At 39.7% G+C, this 19,059-nt stretch overlaps 2 protein-coding genes and 1 long non-coding RNA gene across 5 annotated transcripts in view; 1 reads left to right on the top strand and 2 right to left on the bottom strand.

Moving 5' to 3' along the window:
• Positions 1-2,164, bottom strand: part of PPP1R1C (protein phosphatase 1 regulatory inhibitor subunit 1C) — a 41,242-nt gene extending 39,078 nt beyond the window's left edge. The window contains exon 1 of the mRNA XM_052676064.1: positions 1,921-2,164. Coding sequence (XP_052532024.1) covers positions 1,921-2,001 — 81 coding nt within the window. The 5' untranslated portion in view covers positions 2,002-2,164. The remainder of the gene's footprint in view (positions 1-1,920) is intronic.
• A 1,058-nt stretch (positions 2,165-3,222) lies between these two features.
• On the top strand, positions 3,223-6,793 carry LOC128077216 (uncharacterized). The gene is made up of 3 exons (XR_008204881.1): positions 3,223-3,461; positions 4,291-4,423; positions 5,887-6,793. It is a non-coding gene; the product is annotated as an uncharacterized LOC128077216 (long non-coding RNA).
• A 2,303-nt stretch (positions 6,794-9,096) lies between these two features.
• ITPRID2 (ITPR interacting domain containing 2) overlaps positions 9,097-19,059 on the bottom strand; it is a 40,949-nt gene continuing 30,986 nt past the window's right edge. For all 3 annotated transcript variants that reach the window (XM_052676047.1, XM_052676049.1, XM_052676050.1), the window contains 4 exons: positions 18,017-18,082; positions 16,876-17,286; positions 11,080-11,204; positions 9,097-10,409 (listed from right to left, as the gene is read on the bottom strand). In XM_052676047.1, the coding sequence (XP_052532007.1) occupies positions 11,094-11,204; positions 16,876-17,286; positions 18,017-18,082 (588 nt within the window). In that variant the 3' untranslated portion in view covers positions 9,097-10,409; positions 11,080-11,093. The remainder of the gene's footprint in view (positions 10,410-11,079; positions 11,205-16,875; positions 17,287-18,016; positions 18,083-19,059) is intronic.

The raw sequence follows: 19,059 nt of genomic DNA, 5'->3' as shown, positions 1-19,059 counted from the left end.
GCTGGTGAGCTTATATATTCAAATACCTACTTGTGGTGTAACTTTTATAAGTATTTATTAAAATGAGTGTTTTGTAAGCATAAACAAGAGTTGATATTGGACATAAGTCTTCTGATGAATCCAGATTTCTAAATTGTGGCCAGAGGCAGTATTATCATTCTTCAACTGAAGAAAAGACTTTCAAAATAACGTTTCCAAAGAGCACTGTACCACAGATATTTACCTACGAATATATGATCCCGAATAAGGATTGTATGCAATTCTTCTTATTCAAAGTTCATTTGGTTAAGTTTTTTTGTTCCATTAACACTGGCTGAACAACATGATGTTGGACTACTCTCCTTTAATGGACATTCTTACATTGAAAGTTGCTACACTAAAACCTTCAGGCTATATCGACATTCTATTGAATTTAGGAGAGTGACCAGGAGTATTTAAGCTAGAAACGAACCTCATACAAATGCACAATGTCAGTATGTTTGTTCTTTTTCAGTTGCTGAGCCAACATCTGTAGTGAGCTGGGTTCAAATTTTGCTTTCAAAGGGGTAAATGGAAAATTACATCACTGGGCTTAATAGGGTTTTTCCAGATTAGAGCAAATGTAGCTGGCAGCAGCATTTGCTAGTTTAATTTCCTCACATGCCCCTGGCTCTTGGAATTAATCTCTCAACACCAAAAAAAAAAAAAAAAAAAAAAAAAAGCTTGCCTTTAAACACTGGTCAAAATTTGGGGCGTAGCATTTCAAAAGCCATGGGAATGCAGCAAAATCCAAATCCTAAGATTTTCACAGGGTTCAGAAATATGTCAGATCACATCTTATTTGAATTAACTGCACAGGAAGGAAGCACAGACATTCTATAGCTCAGAAACACCTATGGACAAAATGAAGACCTGCAGCAATTCTCTCCTGCACCCTTCTAGCACTTCTTCATTCAGTGGTCTCTCACACATCATTTTCCAGCAAACAGCTGCCTTTTAAGAGACACAACATCCAAACATTCAAGAAACAAGATACCTGTCCTAGAAGTGCAAATGATTTTATGGCTACTAACACAGAACTGTCAAGGTTATAATATTCCCCTGGTATCAACTAAAAAGAGACTTACCAAAATAGAAGTGAGTGTCAGGAAGGACTTGCACTGAGAGAAATATACTGGGTGACCTAATTATGACTTATCCAGTATTTCTTCCAAGCCTGTGTGTGTCCTTCTTTATGTACATCTGTGCATAGCTGTTCAGAATACCAGGCATCTTTTCCTACACAGACTGCTGTATTGCTATATATATTTTACATCTATCTGTATATGTGATTCAAAACGTAAATAGTACACATATTAGTTTCATGCCTACATGATTCTACATCCAGGCACATTCCTACACTTACACGTACATATTTCAAAGGTTTAAAACACATTAAAGGTGACATAAAGAAGACTTTAATAATCATGTGAAGTACAGGAGATAACTGAAGGCATGTCTGTATGCAAAATGTAACTCTCATTTTCTCATGGTAAAATGAATGGTAAGCTGTCTTCTAACTGGACTGTGCTATACACCTATTAGGTACCTATTATCAACTTCATGTTTTGGTTTACATAAAAACAGTGTTCTTTAGATGACTGAGAATGCATATTCTGGTGGAATGTATGCATTAGAGAACAAGTCCAGTTACAGAAAATGTACACCAAATGTACACTGGGCAAACCTCCCTGAGGCAAAGAAAGCTTATTCTGCTCGGAGCACATATCCACCTGTCTTTGCATCTATCCAGACATCGCAATGACCTCCAGAGCATTTAGTCTGTAGTCAAACTAACATAAGTTAGGAAAGATTTTAGGTCATATTACCTGTTAACACCCTCTCTTGCCTCCATCCACCCCATTCCCTCAAAAATAAACCAAAGAAACTCATCGTCCTTACCTGCTCGGCTGCTTCGGGATCTATTTGGCTCTGAAACAGCGGCACGGCAAACTGGATCTTTTTGGGGCTGTTGGGCTCCATGGCAGTGCTGACGTGAGGTGGGTGAGAGCAGAGCTTGGAGTGCCTGAGAGCAGAGCCTGGTTTGCGGCTCCCTCGGCACCCTCCCGAGAGCCGCGCCGCGTGCTCCTCAGTAACAGCTGTAATTCCTGACTTAGCAAGTGGATCTGTGTGAGCCGAGCAGTGCCCTTATTCCACATCCACAGAGATGCCGCTGGCTTGGCTATTTTTTCTCCTCTCTCTTCTTCAGTCTTTCAGATCCTCTCAGCACAAAGCTGAAAGGAACAATAAGCTAATTGTGTACCAGTTCACTTCTGCATATGCCAAGCATTCACTCAGAAGCTAATTGAAAATGCAATACTAGCATTGCATGGCCTGGAGCCCTGGGATTTGAAAGAGAGGATCTCTCCACCGTACATTACTAACTGGCTGCTCAGAAGTGCAATGAAAGCTCCCTCTGAGTATTGCTGATGGGCTCTTAATTATTGATGAACACAAATCAGGAAGTTTTCAGTATTTGGGGGGTGGAGGTAGCAGGAGGGGTGGATGCAGTAATTCCATCTCTGTTACATGGTGCCAGAACCACTCTCCCCTTCTCACATATCACAAAATAGCCCTTGCTCTTCCAAATCCTTTTCTAAACCTTTTCCAGGAAGACTTTTGATGTTGACACTACATAGATATCCACACTCTCACGAAGCATATCTGGTGTACAAACTGCAGTTTGCATCTTAGGCTAGCTCAGATTTAGGCTCTGATCTCTTCTGGTAGGATCCATCTCATGTATCTTCAGATACTGAAAAGTTCCATTTTTAAGCCAGCAATCTGGGCTCTCTCCTGCTTGACATATCGGAACACATTTTACTCTGTTCTACTTAAGAGGAACACAGAATCTACTGGAGATGACATTTTCCCTCTGTCAACCCCAGGAAAGGTAAAGTCGACTCAGGATAAAATTCAGAGGTCTAAATCCCACTTTGGAGTAAAATCTGTGCTTTCTTTTAAGACAATGAAAATAACATGATTAATCATATTAATAATACTCTGTTGAGCACACTTGATTTTCACTTTTTATTTCATCTTAATTAAAATTCTCTCTTAAAGTCTCTCAAAAGTGAGCTCTTAGAGCTCACAACCACTACAAGACAGTAAGGACAGCTGATCTCCTGCAGCAAAATTGAGCTTCGTGCCAAAACAGAAAACAGAAAATGCTGTAGACAGGTCAAAGGACTATGTTGCAAGCATAGCTCTAAGCCCACAGCCAAAGAGCTTCGGTCAATCTCCTGATATCCATTACCAGCAGTTGGAAAAAGATAGAAAATGCGGTGCAGAAGGAAAGTCCAATTGGTACGGCACATCACAGGATGTGCTTCACCTGGGACATGACTGCCTGCAGAGAGCAAGTGAATTTTTGTTAGGGAGACCTGGGAGACCTGTGAACTCTCTCAATAGATCTCCAACCAGCCGCAATGAAGAATAAACAGGTGAGTCACACAGAGAAGAAAAACAACCTGAGCCTGCCCCTGACAGGCTGCAGTAAGCAAACGGAGAAGCAGCAGAATTCAGAGCTGAGGCTGAACATCACCAAAACTAAACAGAATTTGAAAATGCACTTTTGGTTTTGGCCACTGAAAGTGTTAAGGATTTCCACAGTTCATCACAGGTTTATTCTAGAATTGCTGAGTATTTCCCCATCTGTGCCAGTGTGGGAGGTGGGGGAAGGAGCTGGGATCCTGTGTATGAACAACATGCAAGCTGTATGCAACAGAATAAATCAGAGAAATCAAGGCTTTGATTTATGCAAATGAAAACCATTAAGACACTGTTGGAATAGCGAGATATTTCTGAACAGAGGCAAATACACAAGTAAGCTAGTTTATGAAGAACTAAGTCTAACCTAAGAGGTGAGAACGCACTAAAAGGTGACAACCTGACACACTCAAAAATCAAATATAATGCACAGTAAATTTCCCCTTCTCATCCAAATCAGAACTCCTTTGTAACAAAATGCCTTCCAATTGATGGGCAGTAGCTGGAAAATTGCCAGTGATTAACTGACAACTTGCCTGATGCTCTGTAGCGCTTGGCAAAAGCCATTTCTGAGATCTAGGAGCTTACAGCAGATGTTCAGAGGGCAGAACACAATCACAGAGCTCTTACCAAAAATAACAGCCTTTATATGCTGCCGTATTACTTTTCTCACAATATATCCTTGGACGTATTTAATTAAAGTTGAAATCCTAAAGAATTGTCCTTTTTGCAAGACCAAATAAAAGAGAATGTAATGAATTTCCACTGATGCTGTCTTCCCAGATTTTGTCCCCAGGCTACAACCATTTCATTTGCCCACATACCCCTACTCAGAGTGGTCTGCCTGAATGAATACAGCTGTACAGCTGGAACTGAAGTGGAGAAGACAGTCTTTCTTTACAGAGCTCTGTAGCAGGTAACATCCACAAGTTATTTGTTGGGTAGAACATATTCATCTGATAGGATGGAAAGTATTTGGTGATTAGAGACTAGACTGAACAGCTCAGGGAGTGCGCCACATTTTTTTTTTTTGCTGACACTTTTGCCATTAGACTTCTTGTGATAGTTTATGTGCATTAACAGAATTGTAGAACCACAGAACAGTCTTGGTTGGAGGGGATTTCCGCATATCCCTGTTCCCAGCTGGTACTTGAGGAAGGACCTGAGATCAGGTTATCCTGGGCTCTCTCGGCTAATTTTGCAATATTTATAGTGTTACGGCAAAACGTTCAGTTCTGTTTACCAGAACAAAAAAAAAATAAAAAATGCACGAAACAGTAACACTCAGTATTTCACAAGATTAAGCCTTCTTAAGCCTTCACTGCTCCTACACAGACCAATCACAATTTGTTCCATAGACTGCCAAGATAAACAATAAGTGACAGAAGGCAAATGCAGCAGTTCTGCAGCTAAGAGCTGATGGTGGAGGAAGAGAAACACAGGCAGCTTTCACCAAGGAAAAGAGTTGGGGAAGTTTTTCAGGATGGTCTAATTGTCCGAGTCCCTCACGAGCAGACATGCCACTAATTTCAACAACAGCTTCAAACCCAGGTGATTCTTTGCCTTAAATACACCTACTGTAGATGTCTCTGAAACTCGGTGTATTAAATAATGCTACAATGACAGTGCAATTGCACTATTACATCACAAAGACAATTTCTTATGTTAATGATAAAATCAGATTAAAAAAAACCACCATTCAGACTGTGAAAAGAATGTTGTAATGTTAAATGACTGAAAGGCTGACAGAGGTGTATTCCAGCTCTTGACTGCAGGATGCTCCTGTGTAAAGAAATCACATCCCAAAGCTGTTGCTAGCACTAGTGTGTGAGAAACAAGCTCAATAGCTGTATGAAGAAACAAACCAACAAACATACTCCTTGGCAGGCTCAGGGGAGAGCCAGACAGCAAGGGTAGGACAGGACAGAGGGACGGGGCCTTAAAAGAGTGCCAGGTTTGGCAGGGAGAGGCCTATGGTACACACGGAGGTGCCAGCCTCAGCCGCTCTTTTCACTGCACTGCTTGGGAGCTGGCTGTGCAGACATCCTCACTACACCAATAAAAGTATTTTCAGAATAGTAGAAGAGGCATATTTTAGAGAGCAGTCAGATATACCATTTCAGGATTACCGCGTCAGCTCACTCTTACACCTAATTACAGCATGGTCTCCAGGCAAAATGTGCTTGCATTTTCTATAGACTGCATCACAGTCTGGAGAAGAGCTGAAATGCATTTAAGTGCTGCCAAATCCTTTTAGCTCATCTTCTGTTTTTAGTGCACTCTCCACAATGTTTTTAATTCCTTCATGATTCAGCTAAAACTATCATGGAAAATAAAAAATAACTGTCCATAATCTTTCCTTTCTGTATCATTCACTAGGTCCTGTCATGAATCACTACGTTTTAACATACCCTGCTGTCATGACAAGCTATCAAAGCACTCACAGCTCCTGTCTATTTTCCCTACTGTGTAAGGAAAGACCTTCACAGCCAAGGGCTCAGGCTGCTGGGAGGGAAACTTGGTGGGCTCTGTCCCACACACTATACAATTTTGACTGTGTCGGCAATCTGCCTCAGCTTCTCTGCTGTGATCAAGGACTACCACAGCACTGGCCTGGAGCGGAGCAAGACCTGGAGCTGCCTCTGAAGTCAACCCACTAAAATCAGACGCAAGTCTTCCAATAATAAACACTAGCATACTGAAAAGAGCTCTGAAATTTCCCTTTCAAACATTTAAATGCAGGTGTTGCTGCCAGAATTGCTCCCACTCAACAACTGGAAACTGATATACATATGCAGAAAATGCAAATGTATGAGATCACATCTGCCTTGTGAGCAGCAAGTGATGCTGCAGGCAGGTCAGGATGAAGAACAAAAAGAGCTATTGGCTTACTAACAGTTTAATGTGGATTTCCCATTGCCATTACTCATCCATCAAACACCAGGCTTTGGTCAACACTAATGGCATACATGAGTTCACGTAAGTAAAAAACACAGTTAATTTTGTTCATATTTTCTCTCTACTTGAGATAATCACTCCTTAGCAGTGTGACTGTAATTCAATATCAGTTTAAAGCTACCTTGAGGAGGTAAAAACTGATGCCTTCCACTAGGGCTCACTACTCTCCCAACTATCAAGTAATGTACAAACATTTACTGGTAAGTAGTGCTGTTCATTGAATCAGCACATCCCAAGCACAGGAAACAGGCTGCATTAATGGTACGGACATAACCTGTTTAGAAAGTCTGAAGATCTATATCGAATACAGACTGTAGTTCAATAGTGCAGAGACTAACATTCTGGTAATGGGTTTACAGAGGAATTTCAGGAGGAAGTCATGTCAGAGTTCACTTCCTTATCAAGGAGAAAGTAAACTTAACATTTTTCAATAAACAGAACTACTGCGGACAGCTTGCATAGATGTTACAACAAAATTACATTAGCTGCTTTCCATATTAAGTCTGATGCAAAAATTTACTAACATTGAACTAAACAACTGAGATATAAAACTGAGTTTCTACCATAATATTTTTAAACAAAAGTTAAAATATAGATGACAGGGAAGCTGAACAGGAAATGAGCTCTTACAGCTTCAGAGCCCGGGTTAGAAAACTCAGTGTACAAACACAGGCTGCTGTAATGACAACAGAAAGTCATCAGCTGAGCTATAAAATCTCACTGAGTATGACAGATTCACAACATATTTTTAAAATTCTGATTTTTGAGTTTGATATACTTAATATTTAGGTTCTTTCTCGCCTTCTCCACCTCAGAGGACATGTTAGATGTAGAGAAGTCGCAGTGACCCTTGGAGGTGATGTCTGCAGCACCCACATGACAGCACCTGCATCACCCAGGGATGTCCAGCTGGGACAAATCCCAGGAGCTGGGGAACCATCACGTGTGACGCACCATGAGCAGGAGGAACAGAGCAACTCCATGAATAGGGACAAGCTAGGAATCAAAGATGAATGTGAATGATGCCTTTTCCAATGAGGTGCAGCCCCACAGGGCCTGAAATAGCAGCAGAGCCAGAAGGCATCGAGTGGAATTATTAAGGGCTTGGCTCACATAACAACCATTTCTCCATACAAGTTGAGCTTAAACTGTGGAGCTCATCACCACAGGATGCTGCAGACACCATAACTACACATGCACCAGAAAAAGCAATTAGTGGAAAAGAAATCCATCAAGGATACCACCGCTGGCCAGGAAATCCAGAGCCACTGACTGCTAATAGCAGGAAGGGCAGAAACACTCCCCACACCTCCTCAGGCTCAGTTCTTCCCAAACTTTTGATGTTGGTCACTGTGGGACTGAAGACATGAACAGGCCAGACTTTGAGTTTCATTTGCTATGGTTGCTCCTATTTTGTAAACTGTGATTGGACTCCAAACTTCTCATGAGCCTGTGCTGCTAACATTTCTTTCCATTGCTTATGTCAGTGTGAAAACATGCCTACGTATAAAATTTCCTGCAACACCTCCAATAATAACAATACTTAATTAAGTACATCTTTAAAAAATACTTCTGAAATTAATTGCAGCCTAAGCTTCATTTGATCTGTGAACAGGACATTAACATGGAACATCATCCTTCAACACAACTTCTCTTGCCTTAATAATTTTAAAAGAAGATCTAAAACTAAGGCCGAACACAGAAAAGTGAAATTTCTGTAGTTGCTTTCTTTAAAAGTTGACTCCAGAACTCCCTAATGAGTTGTAGCAAATAATTAATTAAAGATAGAGATAAAGATAGAGAAAAAAAGAGATTCTACGCAATTATATAAATACTTCCAAATATTTACAAAAAACTATACTGTGCAAGTCGGTATCTGTAGCACAGTGGGCTGAATGGCCACTCACCTGCTCAGACCATTCTTGCTTTCTGCCATGATGTCTTCTCATTGCTATAATTTAATCACTTAACCATTGTCCAGGCTTTCCTGTTTTACACTGCTTTAAAAAAAGAGAGAGAGAAGGGATGTTTCTGTATATAGTAGTCTCAAGTCTGTACCTAGAATGAAAGATATACAACTTATTTGGAAGTAGCAATCTATTATTTTTTTTTTTGAAGAAAGAAAATAAGGTATTGATCTCATCGTTACAATTTCTCTTCTGGCAATTCCGACCACTTTTATTCTATAGCATGAATATAAAGAATTACTATCATATCTACACTCACATCGAAATATCGAAGTAAACAAGCACAGTGCAAAAATGATCTGTTTCTTGTTTTCCTGAAAATCAAATGACATTATTTTGACACTGTCATGTTAATTCAGAAAAAAGTGTTGTAATGGACCAAAGCCAGCAGTTATTTCACATCATCATCCACTTTTTATCAGTTTGAGTTTTGTTCTCTATTGAAGAAGCTCCACCAAAGGGAAACTTACCCAAAGTTTAGGTACAATGTTTGGCACTGCAAGCTGTGTCTTGAATTACTCATTTCTGACTGGGGCTCCTGTTTCTTCTCTCTCATCGGTATCTTCCATTGGCCAATTTCATTGAAATAGATTCATCCATGAAAGAGATGAACCAAAATGTTCTAACACATGCACAATAAATTACAGAAAAACACTGACACAGATTATAGGCAAAATAAATATTTTATTGGTTTAATATACATGTTTTTGTTGTGTTTTTTTGTTGCTGTTGTTTTTTGTTGTTGTTGTTGTTGTTTGTTTTTTAAAGAAATCAGCCCTTGGGTGTTTTCCTAACACAATTAAAAATCAAACTTTATCATATAATATTGTTACATTTGAAACTATTATTGATTAAAGACCTTGACACAGTATAAAGAGTTAGTTGCTGGAAGTGGCAAAGGAATGAAGACATTCCTAGCACAGCACAATGGGATATTACATATCCACTAAATGTCCATCTGACCACATAAAACCTCCAACAACTTCCAATCTTTTCCACTGGAACAAACACATGTTCACTAGGCTAACTGAAAATAGAAACTTAGAGGGACAGGGAAGGAAACAAATCTTTTTCCATTTTCCCCAAAATACAAGCAAGGTCACTCATCCATTACAAGTTGCACATCCTAATTGCTTTCAGAATATCAGTATTTTTTATTGCATTTTGTTAATACAAAGCAGAAGAGAACTTCTTGGATTGACTGAGAGCAGTCAACACAAAGACAAAAAAGCAATGCTTAAAATAAGGCACCTTTCTACAAGATGGGCAAACAGTAAGGAAGCAAATAAAATTAGTTTAAAAAAAAAAAAAAAAAAAAAAAAAAAAAAAAGTTGTCTTTTACATAAAGATAAGGCTTTCAGTGTCAGAACTTTAAGTAGTTTTAAGTAACCTCATGTCGTTCAACCACTCTGCTAATAGTAACCGCTTCAAGAATTAACAGCAATTTTTACAACAGGAAATTTTCCTTCTTTTGAAGTGGCACTAAGTAACAGCAGTGGAAACAATTATTGGTTGTTTCAAGCTCTCAAAGTGTATCAGTTATTGCACAATAAATACCTCATAGAGGTCAGTGTTTGGTTTTTTTTTTTATTGTTGGTGGTGGTTTTCTGTGATTTTTTTTTAAGATAAGCTGAATGTGAGCATGTTATTTATAAATTGGTTAAGCCTGAAAATTTTCAAGTTTCGTGATACATCGCTATAAGAAATTAGCAACATAAAAATTTACAACAGGGAAATACAAATAAATACACAACCTCTCAGAGAGCCACAGTTTCATTGATGCTTTATGGAAAGTAATAAATGAGTTAAAGTGTCTAAGTTTTTATATGTGAACTCAAGGAAAGGCACACAGGCCCACATCACAGAACCCAGCGTTGAACACAGTAGCCTATCTCAGCAGCTTTAACATCTCCTGAAGCAAAACCAACTTGACACTTCACCAGTGTATGCTGCCCAAAGCAGAATTCCACAGCCAACCTTACAGAAAAGAAAAGCAAGATAAATATCTAAATTAGATCAATATCTAAATTAGATTTTTGCTTGCTATGCTTGAGTATGCATTCTGATCATGTCTGTGGCAGGCAAATAGCAAATCTTCTCACATGATGAATTCACAAGTGAATCATAAGTAATGGCTTGATTTGGAAGGGACCTCAAGGATCACCAGATTTCCAACCCACTGCCAGAGGCAGGGCCACCAACTGGCAGGATCTGACACTAGACCAGGCTGCCCAGGGCTCCATCCAACCTAGTCTTGAACACCTCCAGGGATGGAGCATCCACCGCCTCTCTGGGCAGCTTGTGCCAGCACCTCACCATTCTCTCTGTATAGAACTTCCTCCAGTATCTAATCTAACCCTTTCCTCCTTGAGCTCAAAGTCATCATGGAGGACACAAAAAACAACGACAACAAAAATACTAGATCACTACATGAATGCTGATAGTAGATCAAACTACAAACCAAATTTTCTAAAGCTGTCCAGGATTATCAATATCCCTGTTATTTAATAAACTTCAGCACTGAGCACATCTATTTGAGAGGGAAAATAGAAACAAAGCAAGACTTAAGTTCACAGTGATATTTCACAAGGTAAGAAAAAAGGTATTCAATGAATTACTGAATGGTTCTAGCAAATTCACAGATTACCTGTAGTACCCATCTCACAGCTGGGTATCTTGCTTTGCAGTTGTGGACCTGCTTTGCGGTGATACAGCTGCTAACAATCCACTTACTATTTCTCGTCTTATTTCACCAACAATAGATTCCTTGATCTGAAAGGGATAGAGGAATTTTTCAGGTCAGTAAGCTACGTAACTGACAGATAAAACAAACTGATACTGCAGACATGCTTGACATTATCAACATATGAAAATACGTAACACCAAGAAGTCAATTTTAAAAAAATGCAAATGAAAAATATAAGAGGGCTCCCCTTGGAAAAATAATTGTTAGCAATTTCAAAGCTGTTGAAAATCATATAAAAGCAAAGTAGCTTTATTTTTCTAGATGGTAAATACACTTGTGTTTTCCATTCAGAGTTATTTTTTTTTATATTAAGAAAAATGTATTTCAACTATGCAAAGTTCTGAAAATAGCATTATGGGATATACACACTGAAAGCATGCAATATACTGGCTTTTTTTTTTTTTTTTTAAACATGAATTAACTCTTGAAAAGGAAGCAGAATCAATTTACCTCACAGAAACATTACACAGCAAGAAAGGCCCGAGTCAGTGAAGTTAGGTTGTAGTCCTCACATAAATGAAGAGGGGGCTAATCTTAATCACACTTGCGGCAGCAAAAATAAAAATATCTTGATCATCCACTCAGTTTTGGATGGTCTTGATTTTAGGAAGTACCAAAAAGAGAGATGTGGTTATGGGGACAGGTGAGGAGGAAGACAGTGGGAAAATGTAGACAGGTGAGAGCTTGGCAGCCAGGGTCAGTCACATAAGCATTAACCAGCCTAGCTAGGCAATGCTGTATTCTTTTCCTTATCATGAAAGGCAAATAATTTCTTGGCATGAATAACTGATCTCTAAAGAAGTACCATCTGTAAAGAAAATACCAGTGTCGCTTCAGATGTAGCTTTCAAGTGCTTCAGGAGCTGTAATGACTGTGAGACTCAGTGAAAAAAAAAAAAAAAAAAAAAAAAAAGTAGTAGAAGCCCAAATTTCTAATCCTGGTTTTACTAGTAACAAAATCCCTTCATGTTCTGATGCCTCACCAATACCAGAGGAATAATATTTACTCAGATCTAGCCTTCACAAAGGCCTTGCCATGTTTGCGTAGCTCTTACCATCTCTGTGAACATCTTGCAATTATTCTTGTAAGCCTCCCTTTTTCCTGGTGCGTCAAAAGGATTAAGCAACAACGTCAGAAGGGTGGCAGCAGAATTAGCAATGGGTTATTTATCCCTGGTCCTCATTGGCAAGCAATTCAATCTTTAAACCATTAGTGGCAACGTTCCTCATTTCACTACTACTTTGCATCAAGCTGAAACTCAGACACTGCAATATTGCTTTGAAACAGGTTTAAAGCTGAACTGCTTGTGTTTAGCTGACAAAAAAGCCAGTGTTCAACAGGGCCTGTTTTACAGACAGCCACAATTCCTGATGATATCTATGCCAACACACGCACACACATGTGTAAAGCTTCAGGACCACTGTCAATTCAGTAAGTGCCTCCCAGACCTGGAAACTCGTAGAAGGAAACAGACCGTACAGAACTACCAGCTGCAGCAGGTGGAGTAGGTTTTAAGAGCCCGCAGAACACAACAGCCCAGCTATCCAACAAGTGTCGGCCACAAAACTCTGTTCACCTCTCTGTTCTGCTTCAGCATCACAGGGCTGGGTCTCCAAGGACACTAAAAGCTGGCATTCTATGCCCTCCTCTCACCGGATAGACAGAAATAAACATCACTTTCCAGAATAAGCGAATAAAAGCTTCCCAAATTAGCAAGTAAATGGTCTAGCATGACAGACAGTCTCGTGATGAGGCAGAGGCTGGAAGGGAAGCAGCTCCTGCTCTGCTCTTAGCTCTTCCAATGACTTCTCACTCAACCTTGATGAATCACTTGAGCCCTCCGCCTCTCACCTCCCTCCTCAGACAAGGTCACCACACTCTGCTTCTGCTTTTCACAGCTCCTTTTGAGACCCAAGGTCATTCCTGCGTGACATTATATCGATTCCTGCACTGACTCAGTCCCATGTGCCTGTCATGACAATTGCCAATATTTGACTTCTTCCTTACAAGCAATTTAGGGCAAGGTGCACAGGACACAGCGCTCTGCCAAGGCTTCCTCTGTACAAAGGACAGAAGGCAGTCAATGAGCACACCAGCCGTATTTTTAGCAGCTGAATGAAAAGTTGATCATTTGAAATAGGAGAAACCCCACTCATTTACAGTACGTACACTACATTAATTCAACACTAATATTTAATTTTGTATTGATAACAGAGTTCCACATTTATAGTACCAGAGTAAATCAGTAAATCTTTCTTGCTGTGAAATAATTGCCACTACTATGATCTTATGCTACTGCTTATAATGAATTCTCTGGAAGCGAAATGTACCTCAGTGGCAATTTTGGAGATAGATCTTCAGTCACTGATGTAAAATGCAATAAGGCTTTTCAGAATCCTCTTATTCTTGATCTATGTATTCTAGAACTATTTTCTACTCAGTTTTCTCCTTGTGCCACTACTTCATGGCAGCGCTGACAAGTTTGCATGCTTGTAGTAATACGATGAGGAGTCAAACAGGAACAAAGAACAACCAAATAGACATTTACATTTTTTGATCAACATCAAGGCTGATGTAGCATTGAATGGAAATGAAAAAGGGAAGATTCTCAAATTGTCTGTAAAGACCTAGTACAACTTCCCAAACACTGATAGGAAAATTATACAATTTTTAAAGAATCACTTTATTAAGCGTCACTTATAACTGAGATCATCAGCAAAAATGACTACATTATTGTTAAACAGAAAGCTTTTAAAGCTATCACATCTTCTAAACTGCAAAAGGATGGGGTGAGAGAGCCTGGTTTTGCTCCTAGCCACACTGTGACCTGCATGCCACATAGTAAGCACCTCATGTGATGATGACCTAGTGGAAGTCAGGCTGAATTTTCAACAAAACAAGCAGGCTGCTGTTTGGCATTTAACATTTCACAGTGTGAAATGCTTTTCAGAGGGACCTTGTTCATTAATGCTAAAAGTTAACATCAAGGTTTTTATTAATGCCAGCAAATAGTTGCAGGTCAAAGCTCACATATATTACAACCACCCAGGCATATTCTGCAACACTGCCTGCCTTCTCTTTCCCCAGCATGGGGTCACACAGCTACAGAGAATGGGAGGAATAAGAAATGGTTTAACATTTGTGAGTGCATGTACCAAGAATGCCTTTTGACAGACTTCTTTCTTTTGACAACAAAACTGGAATTCCTTTGCTAACAATAGAGCTACTTAAGGAAGACATTTCAATTTATGCTTTAGCTCTAATGAAGTACAAAAGATTTCACTGATCGGTATTTAATAGTTTTTGGCTCTGCAAAAACTACGAGTTACGAAGCAATGAAAAATCTAGGTTCAGAATCAGAGATGAACTGAAACAGGCTGCCAACAAAGCTAAACTGGAAAACAATCTCTCAGTGTGCTCAAACATTTACATAGTGTGTCAAGCTCAGTTATTTGCTGACTACTCATATCTGAATACTAGTCTCTCAGTTTCAGCACAGATGCTTTTAGCATTACGAAGTCCTCAGCACCATGAAATCAGAAGTACAATCTCTATGCAAAGAGTCTGCACCTCTGTTTGCTACCAATTACATTAAAAAGGAACTTCCACATGATAATCTCAGAGTAAGCATCAGCTGAAATAACCACACTTTGACTCTAGCTCCCCTTAATGTCTTTGCTGCGCTTATAATACATTTGGATTATAGCTCTCTTTCCTATCCATTCCTCCTTCAGCAGCACCTCACTGCAACTTGTGAAATGCAGGTTTTTATATAGAATGGCTGGACATGATATGAATAAAACATCCTAGGTTCAGTTCAGAATCAGCATCAAAGTGCAAGGCAAGACGAGCACTTCATGCCAAGTCTACTCTGAACATTAGACAAGAAATCACTTCAAAAAGGGGTAAAAGGAAAGCAAGCGGACCAGAAAGAAAATTTGGGAACTTGGGGAATATTATGACAAACAAGGCCTTTCCCAAGACTTCTTCCAAAATGATTACTTCAGGGAAGATGTCAGCAAGAGTTTGGAAGGGGTCAAAGCAGGAATGTAAAACTACAGCATCACAAGCTCCACTGTAAGGATGAAGCCAGGAGGTGTTCAGTTCCTAATGCTGAGCACAGTAACAATGATGTCATAGGCCCAGTGGTAGGGGACCAGGAGCTGACTGCAGTATCCGTCCCTCTGCAGGAAAATGCCACTGTCCCTAATTCATCCCACTGACACCAATGGCAAAAGGTATTACTCAACATTATGAGGTAACTTATTGAAAGCAGGTTTCCACCTCACTGCCAAACACCAGCAGTTTTCTCACTGTTAATACTTGTCTGAGCATTCTTCTTTGCAGTCTGAACTCTGATTAATTACAGAGTTATCCAAAGCTAAACAAGTTATACTTCCAGCCACCATCTTCACTCTGAACATTCCTTAGTAATGTACTTCTGCTTCACAGACCTCACAGTGCAAGTGTTAAGTGCCTACACATAGTAAAGCCTACAGCAAGTCATCCACTTTGCAAAAACAAGACACTGTAGAGTCTTGCGGTCACCCAATGAGGAAAAGGATTCCTCATGGTCTAGTATACTCTGCCTTTTTTTTGTACAAGGGTGGAAGGAGTGGCAAATAATCCCTCTGGGACTGAAGCTCCTGCTTTATTGCAGGATAAGCCTGTCTCTCATCTGTTTTAAAGACAAAGCTGGTTTCAGTTATTCACAGTCTAAACGCAAGCAGACCTGGGTGGTATCTCTGCATTACAACCTGGCCTGTTGTATATTCCTGAGTACAGACATCTGTTTTCTTTCACAGGGTTTTATAACAGCGCCATACCAAAGCTTCAAGGGATATGCTAAAAGCTAAGACTCTAGGGACCCCTAGCTAAAGGCTAAGTGACCATTCTTCAGTGAAGGAACAGGACTAGAAGTCATAAGTCCTCAATTCCTATTTCTGCACTCACAACAGAGAAAGACCTTTCTCATGGGCATTGTTTTTGATAAAAAGTCTCTTGCTTTTTTTTCCCCCCATTTACACTACTCGCCGTAAGGCTTTTAGTCGTGCCACTGGCAAACAATGCATGCAATTTTAGTACTGTTTATTAACCTGGCCCACAAGAGAAACACCCAAGCACCCTCCTCTTTCATTGACTGCCAACAAAACTGGTCCAACAGCACCTGAAAAACATCAGTCAATATCTGAAATAATTTCTCATCTCAGTTCAGCCTGTTTCACTTACACTCCTGCTGTCATTAGTGGTTTGGTATAGAGGGACTGGGAAAGCAGTTTTAACATTTACTACAGAGTTGTTTAAGAAACAGTATTTCATCAATCAAATTAAATCCAAACTGGCATTTTAGCAGGCAAACAAAACAGAAATTTTCACTTGGGAATCTGAAATACTGATACTAAACCAAGTAGTAGACATGGTAAATTTTTTCTTGCCTGGATTTATAATAGCAACTTGCTCTTCATTTACATACAAACCACTGTTATTGAAAAAAATTCTACTGCTTTACTTGAGAATAGAATTGTGGCACAGATACCTTATGATAAGCTCCAAGTCTTTAAAAACAGGACAGGAAGAGTATGGAGCCTTGGCTGGCAAATGAATAGAAATGTCCAGTGGCAACAAATTACACAGTTTGTCTTTAATTTTCAGTAAACGCCATTCAAACATTTTAGATCTCAACCCTTCTCTCCTCACCTCCCGTATGACTTGCTGCAGCTCTTCCTGCTCCACGCTTTTGTGTATTTCATCAAACGAAGGCACCAGAGTGACTCTCTCTAGCTTGTGCTCCATTTCTGGCTTGGAGTCTGCCAACTCCTCAGAGCTTTCCACCTGCTGTCCAGTGCCTGCTCTCACTGGGGGAGTTGGTGTTAAGGCAACAGAAGCTCTGTATAACTTCTTGCTTTGACTCTTAGACTTTCCTGTTAGCTCAGAGGATCCAACACCAGCTTTTCTACTTGCAGTGGAGCACACTGAGGAGGAATCAGAGTTTCCATGGGAGAATACAGACTCCGTACCCTCGGCTGGTAGATTTTCCAGTCCAAGATCTCCCAGTCCTAAACCCAGTTCAGACTTCAGAAATGATTGCTCTCGCATAAGTTCAGAGACCTAAGGATTGAGAAAAGAAACAGTCCTGAATAAGCACATAAAAAAGTCACATACAGACATAGCTATGCTTTCTTGTTATTTATTCAATCACTTACTCATTCCCTCCATGTAACAAATATGGCTATAAAATAAATATATGCTTTGACTTTACGACTGCAACAAAGAGGATCATAAAAAGGAATGGGCATTTTTGAAAGCCAACATAAATAAGAACTGTGGCAGTTCCCCAAGCCACTGACTTTTGCAATATGGATACATCCTGCCAGGGCCACTGACAGAGGCACATGTAAAGGCTTGATTTTGTTTTTCTTTACTAAAACAATTCAAGTTTGTTCTTTTTTTTTTTCCCCTCCCTCTGCAGTCTCTGAGCTGCTTGTTTTCAGTGGTTCAGGGGCTTACTCTGGACTCCTAGCATAACCTTCACAGAAAAATAAAATTTTCCCTAGAAAATTCACCACAAAGACATTATGCCAACTAAATACAAACATCTCACTTCCCCATATTCCTCTTAAAAACAAATAATACTTCACAACTTCTTATAGCTATGATTAACTCTTAAGGAAAATGCAACTGTTCTTTAGAGAAATACTCAAATGATTATTTCCAGGGCTATGCCTCAAGTTAATCTCTTGTGACTTTTTTAAAAAAAGATATTAAAAAAACATTTGAAACACAACCAGAAAAGTATTAATTTCTTTGTTTTCTTAATAAAGCATACAGCACTACTTACTGGTTCAATGACATTCAGTGGAGAAGGGCACGATAGGTTATCAGCACTTCTGCTGCCATACATACCCTAAAAAATTAAGCCAGGTTAATACACTGGGGATTTTTTGCAGAGCTGCTGTAATCTAATATATAAACACGCCATGTCTCAGACTACTTTCTGTAACAGCAGAAACTTGGAACCAGGAAGCAAAGCTGGTTGGTGAAAATTTATTTCAGTCATTTTTAAAGCTGGCCCTCTTCTATAAAAGGGTTTGCAAATAAGATATTATATGGTTCAAAGAATGCAAGTTTGGCTTGGACTTGCAGTAATGCCATATTTTCCTGTTCTTGGGTTTCAATTTTTTCTTTTCCCGTGACAAAATATTGAAGAGGAAGATGTGGCCTGTGTTCCTTCTACAGAAGAAGACTGGCTAAGAAAGAGGAATGAGATCCATAAAAAACACATGATGCTTTCTGTTTGTGCTTCTTTTGTTTGGCTGATGACAGAATTGCAGCAGAAAAAGAGGAACAGTCTTCTGCTGAGTGAAAAAAGAGAAAGTATATTGCCACACCACCAATAAACAGACACCAGTAACCTCCCCCCCGGCAACTCCCTACTGCTCTTGAGCTGCTAGTGGAGTGTCTGTACAAGCAGAACTACTCCCCATCTGGCTGGGAGCCACATGTTCAGCTGAAGGAGCTCCAAAAGGCAATGGAAGAAGAGACCTGAAGATGACAACTGGATTTTCCTGTTTTTTTGGTCCATGGTTAGGCAGAGCTAGAAGGAAGCACACACTGTTTCTTGGGAGAGAAACACTGCTTTTCTTGTCACTGCTCTCTTTTCACAAGTAAGTTAGCATAGGAGAACTCCAAAGAAATCATAACCATCCCAGGAAGATTTCAGACATGAGCACTACCTACCAAAATAGCACTACCTACCAGAACAAGAAAGCACTGGCAGAAGAAGCCTGAAATCTCAGACTCTGAAATCCCAAAAGTATGTATTGACACATACTAAAAGCAAGAAAATCCCTCTGTTCACTCATCACACTAAGACACTGAAAA

Source organism: Tympanuchus pallidicinctus, unplaced genomic scaffold, assembly GCF_026119805.1.
Source record: "Tympanuchus pallidicinctus isolate F22 unplaced genomic scaffold, pur_lepc_1.0 scaffold15, whole genome shotgun sequence".
Lineage (NCBI taxonomy): Eukaryota > Metazoa > Chordata > Aves > Galliformes > Phasianidae > Tympanuchus > Tympanuchus pallidicinctus.
The sequence above is the reverse complement of the archived record's forward strand: the minus strand, read 5'-3'. Positions and strand labels throughout refer to the sequence as shown.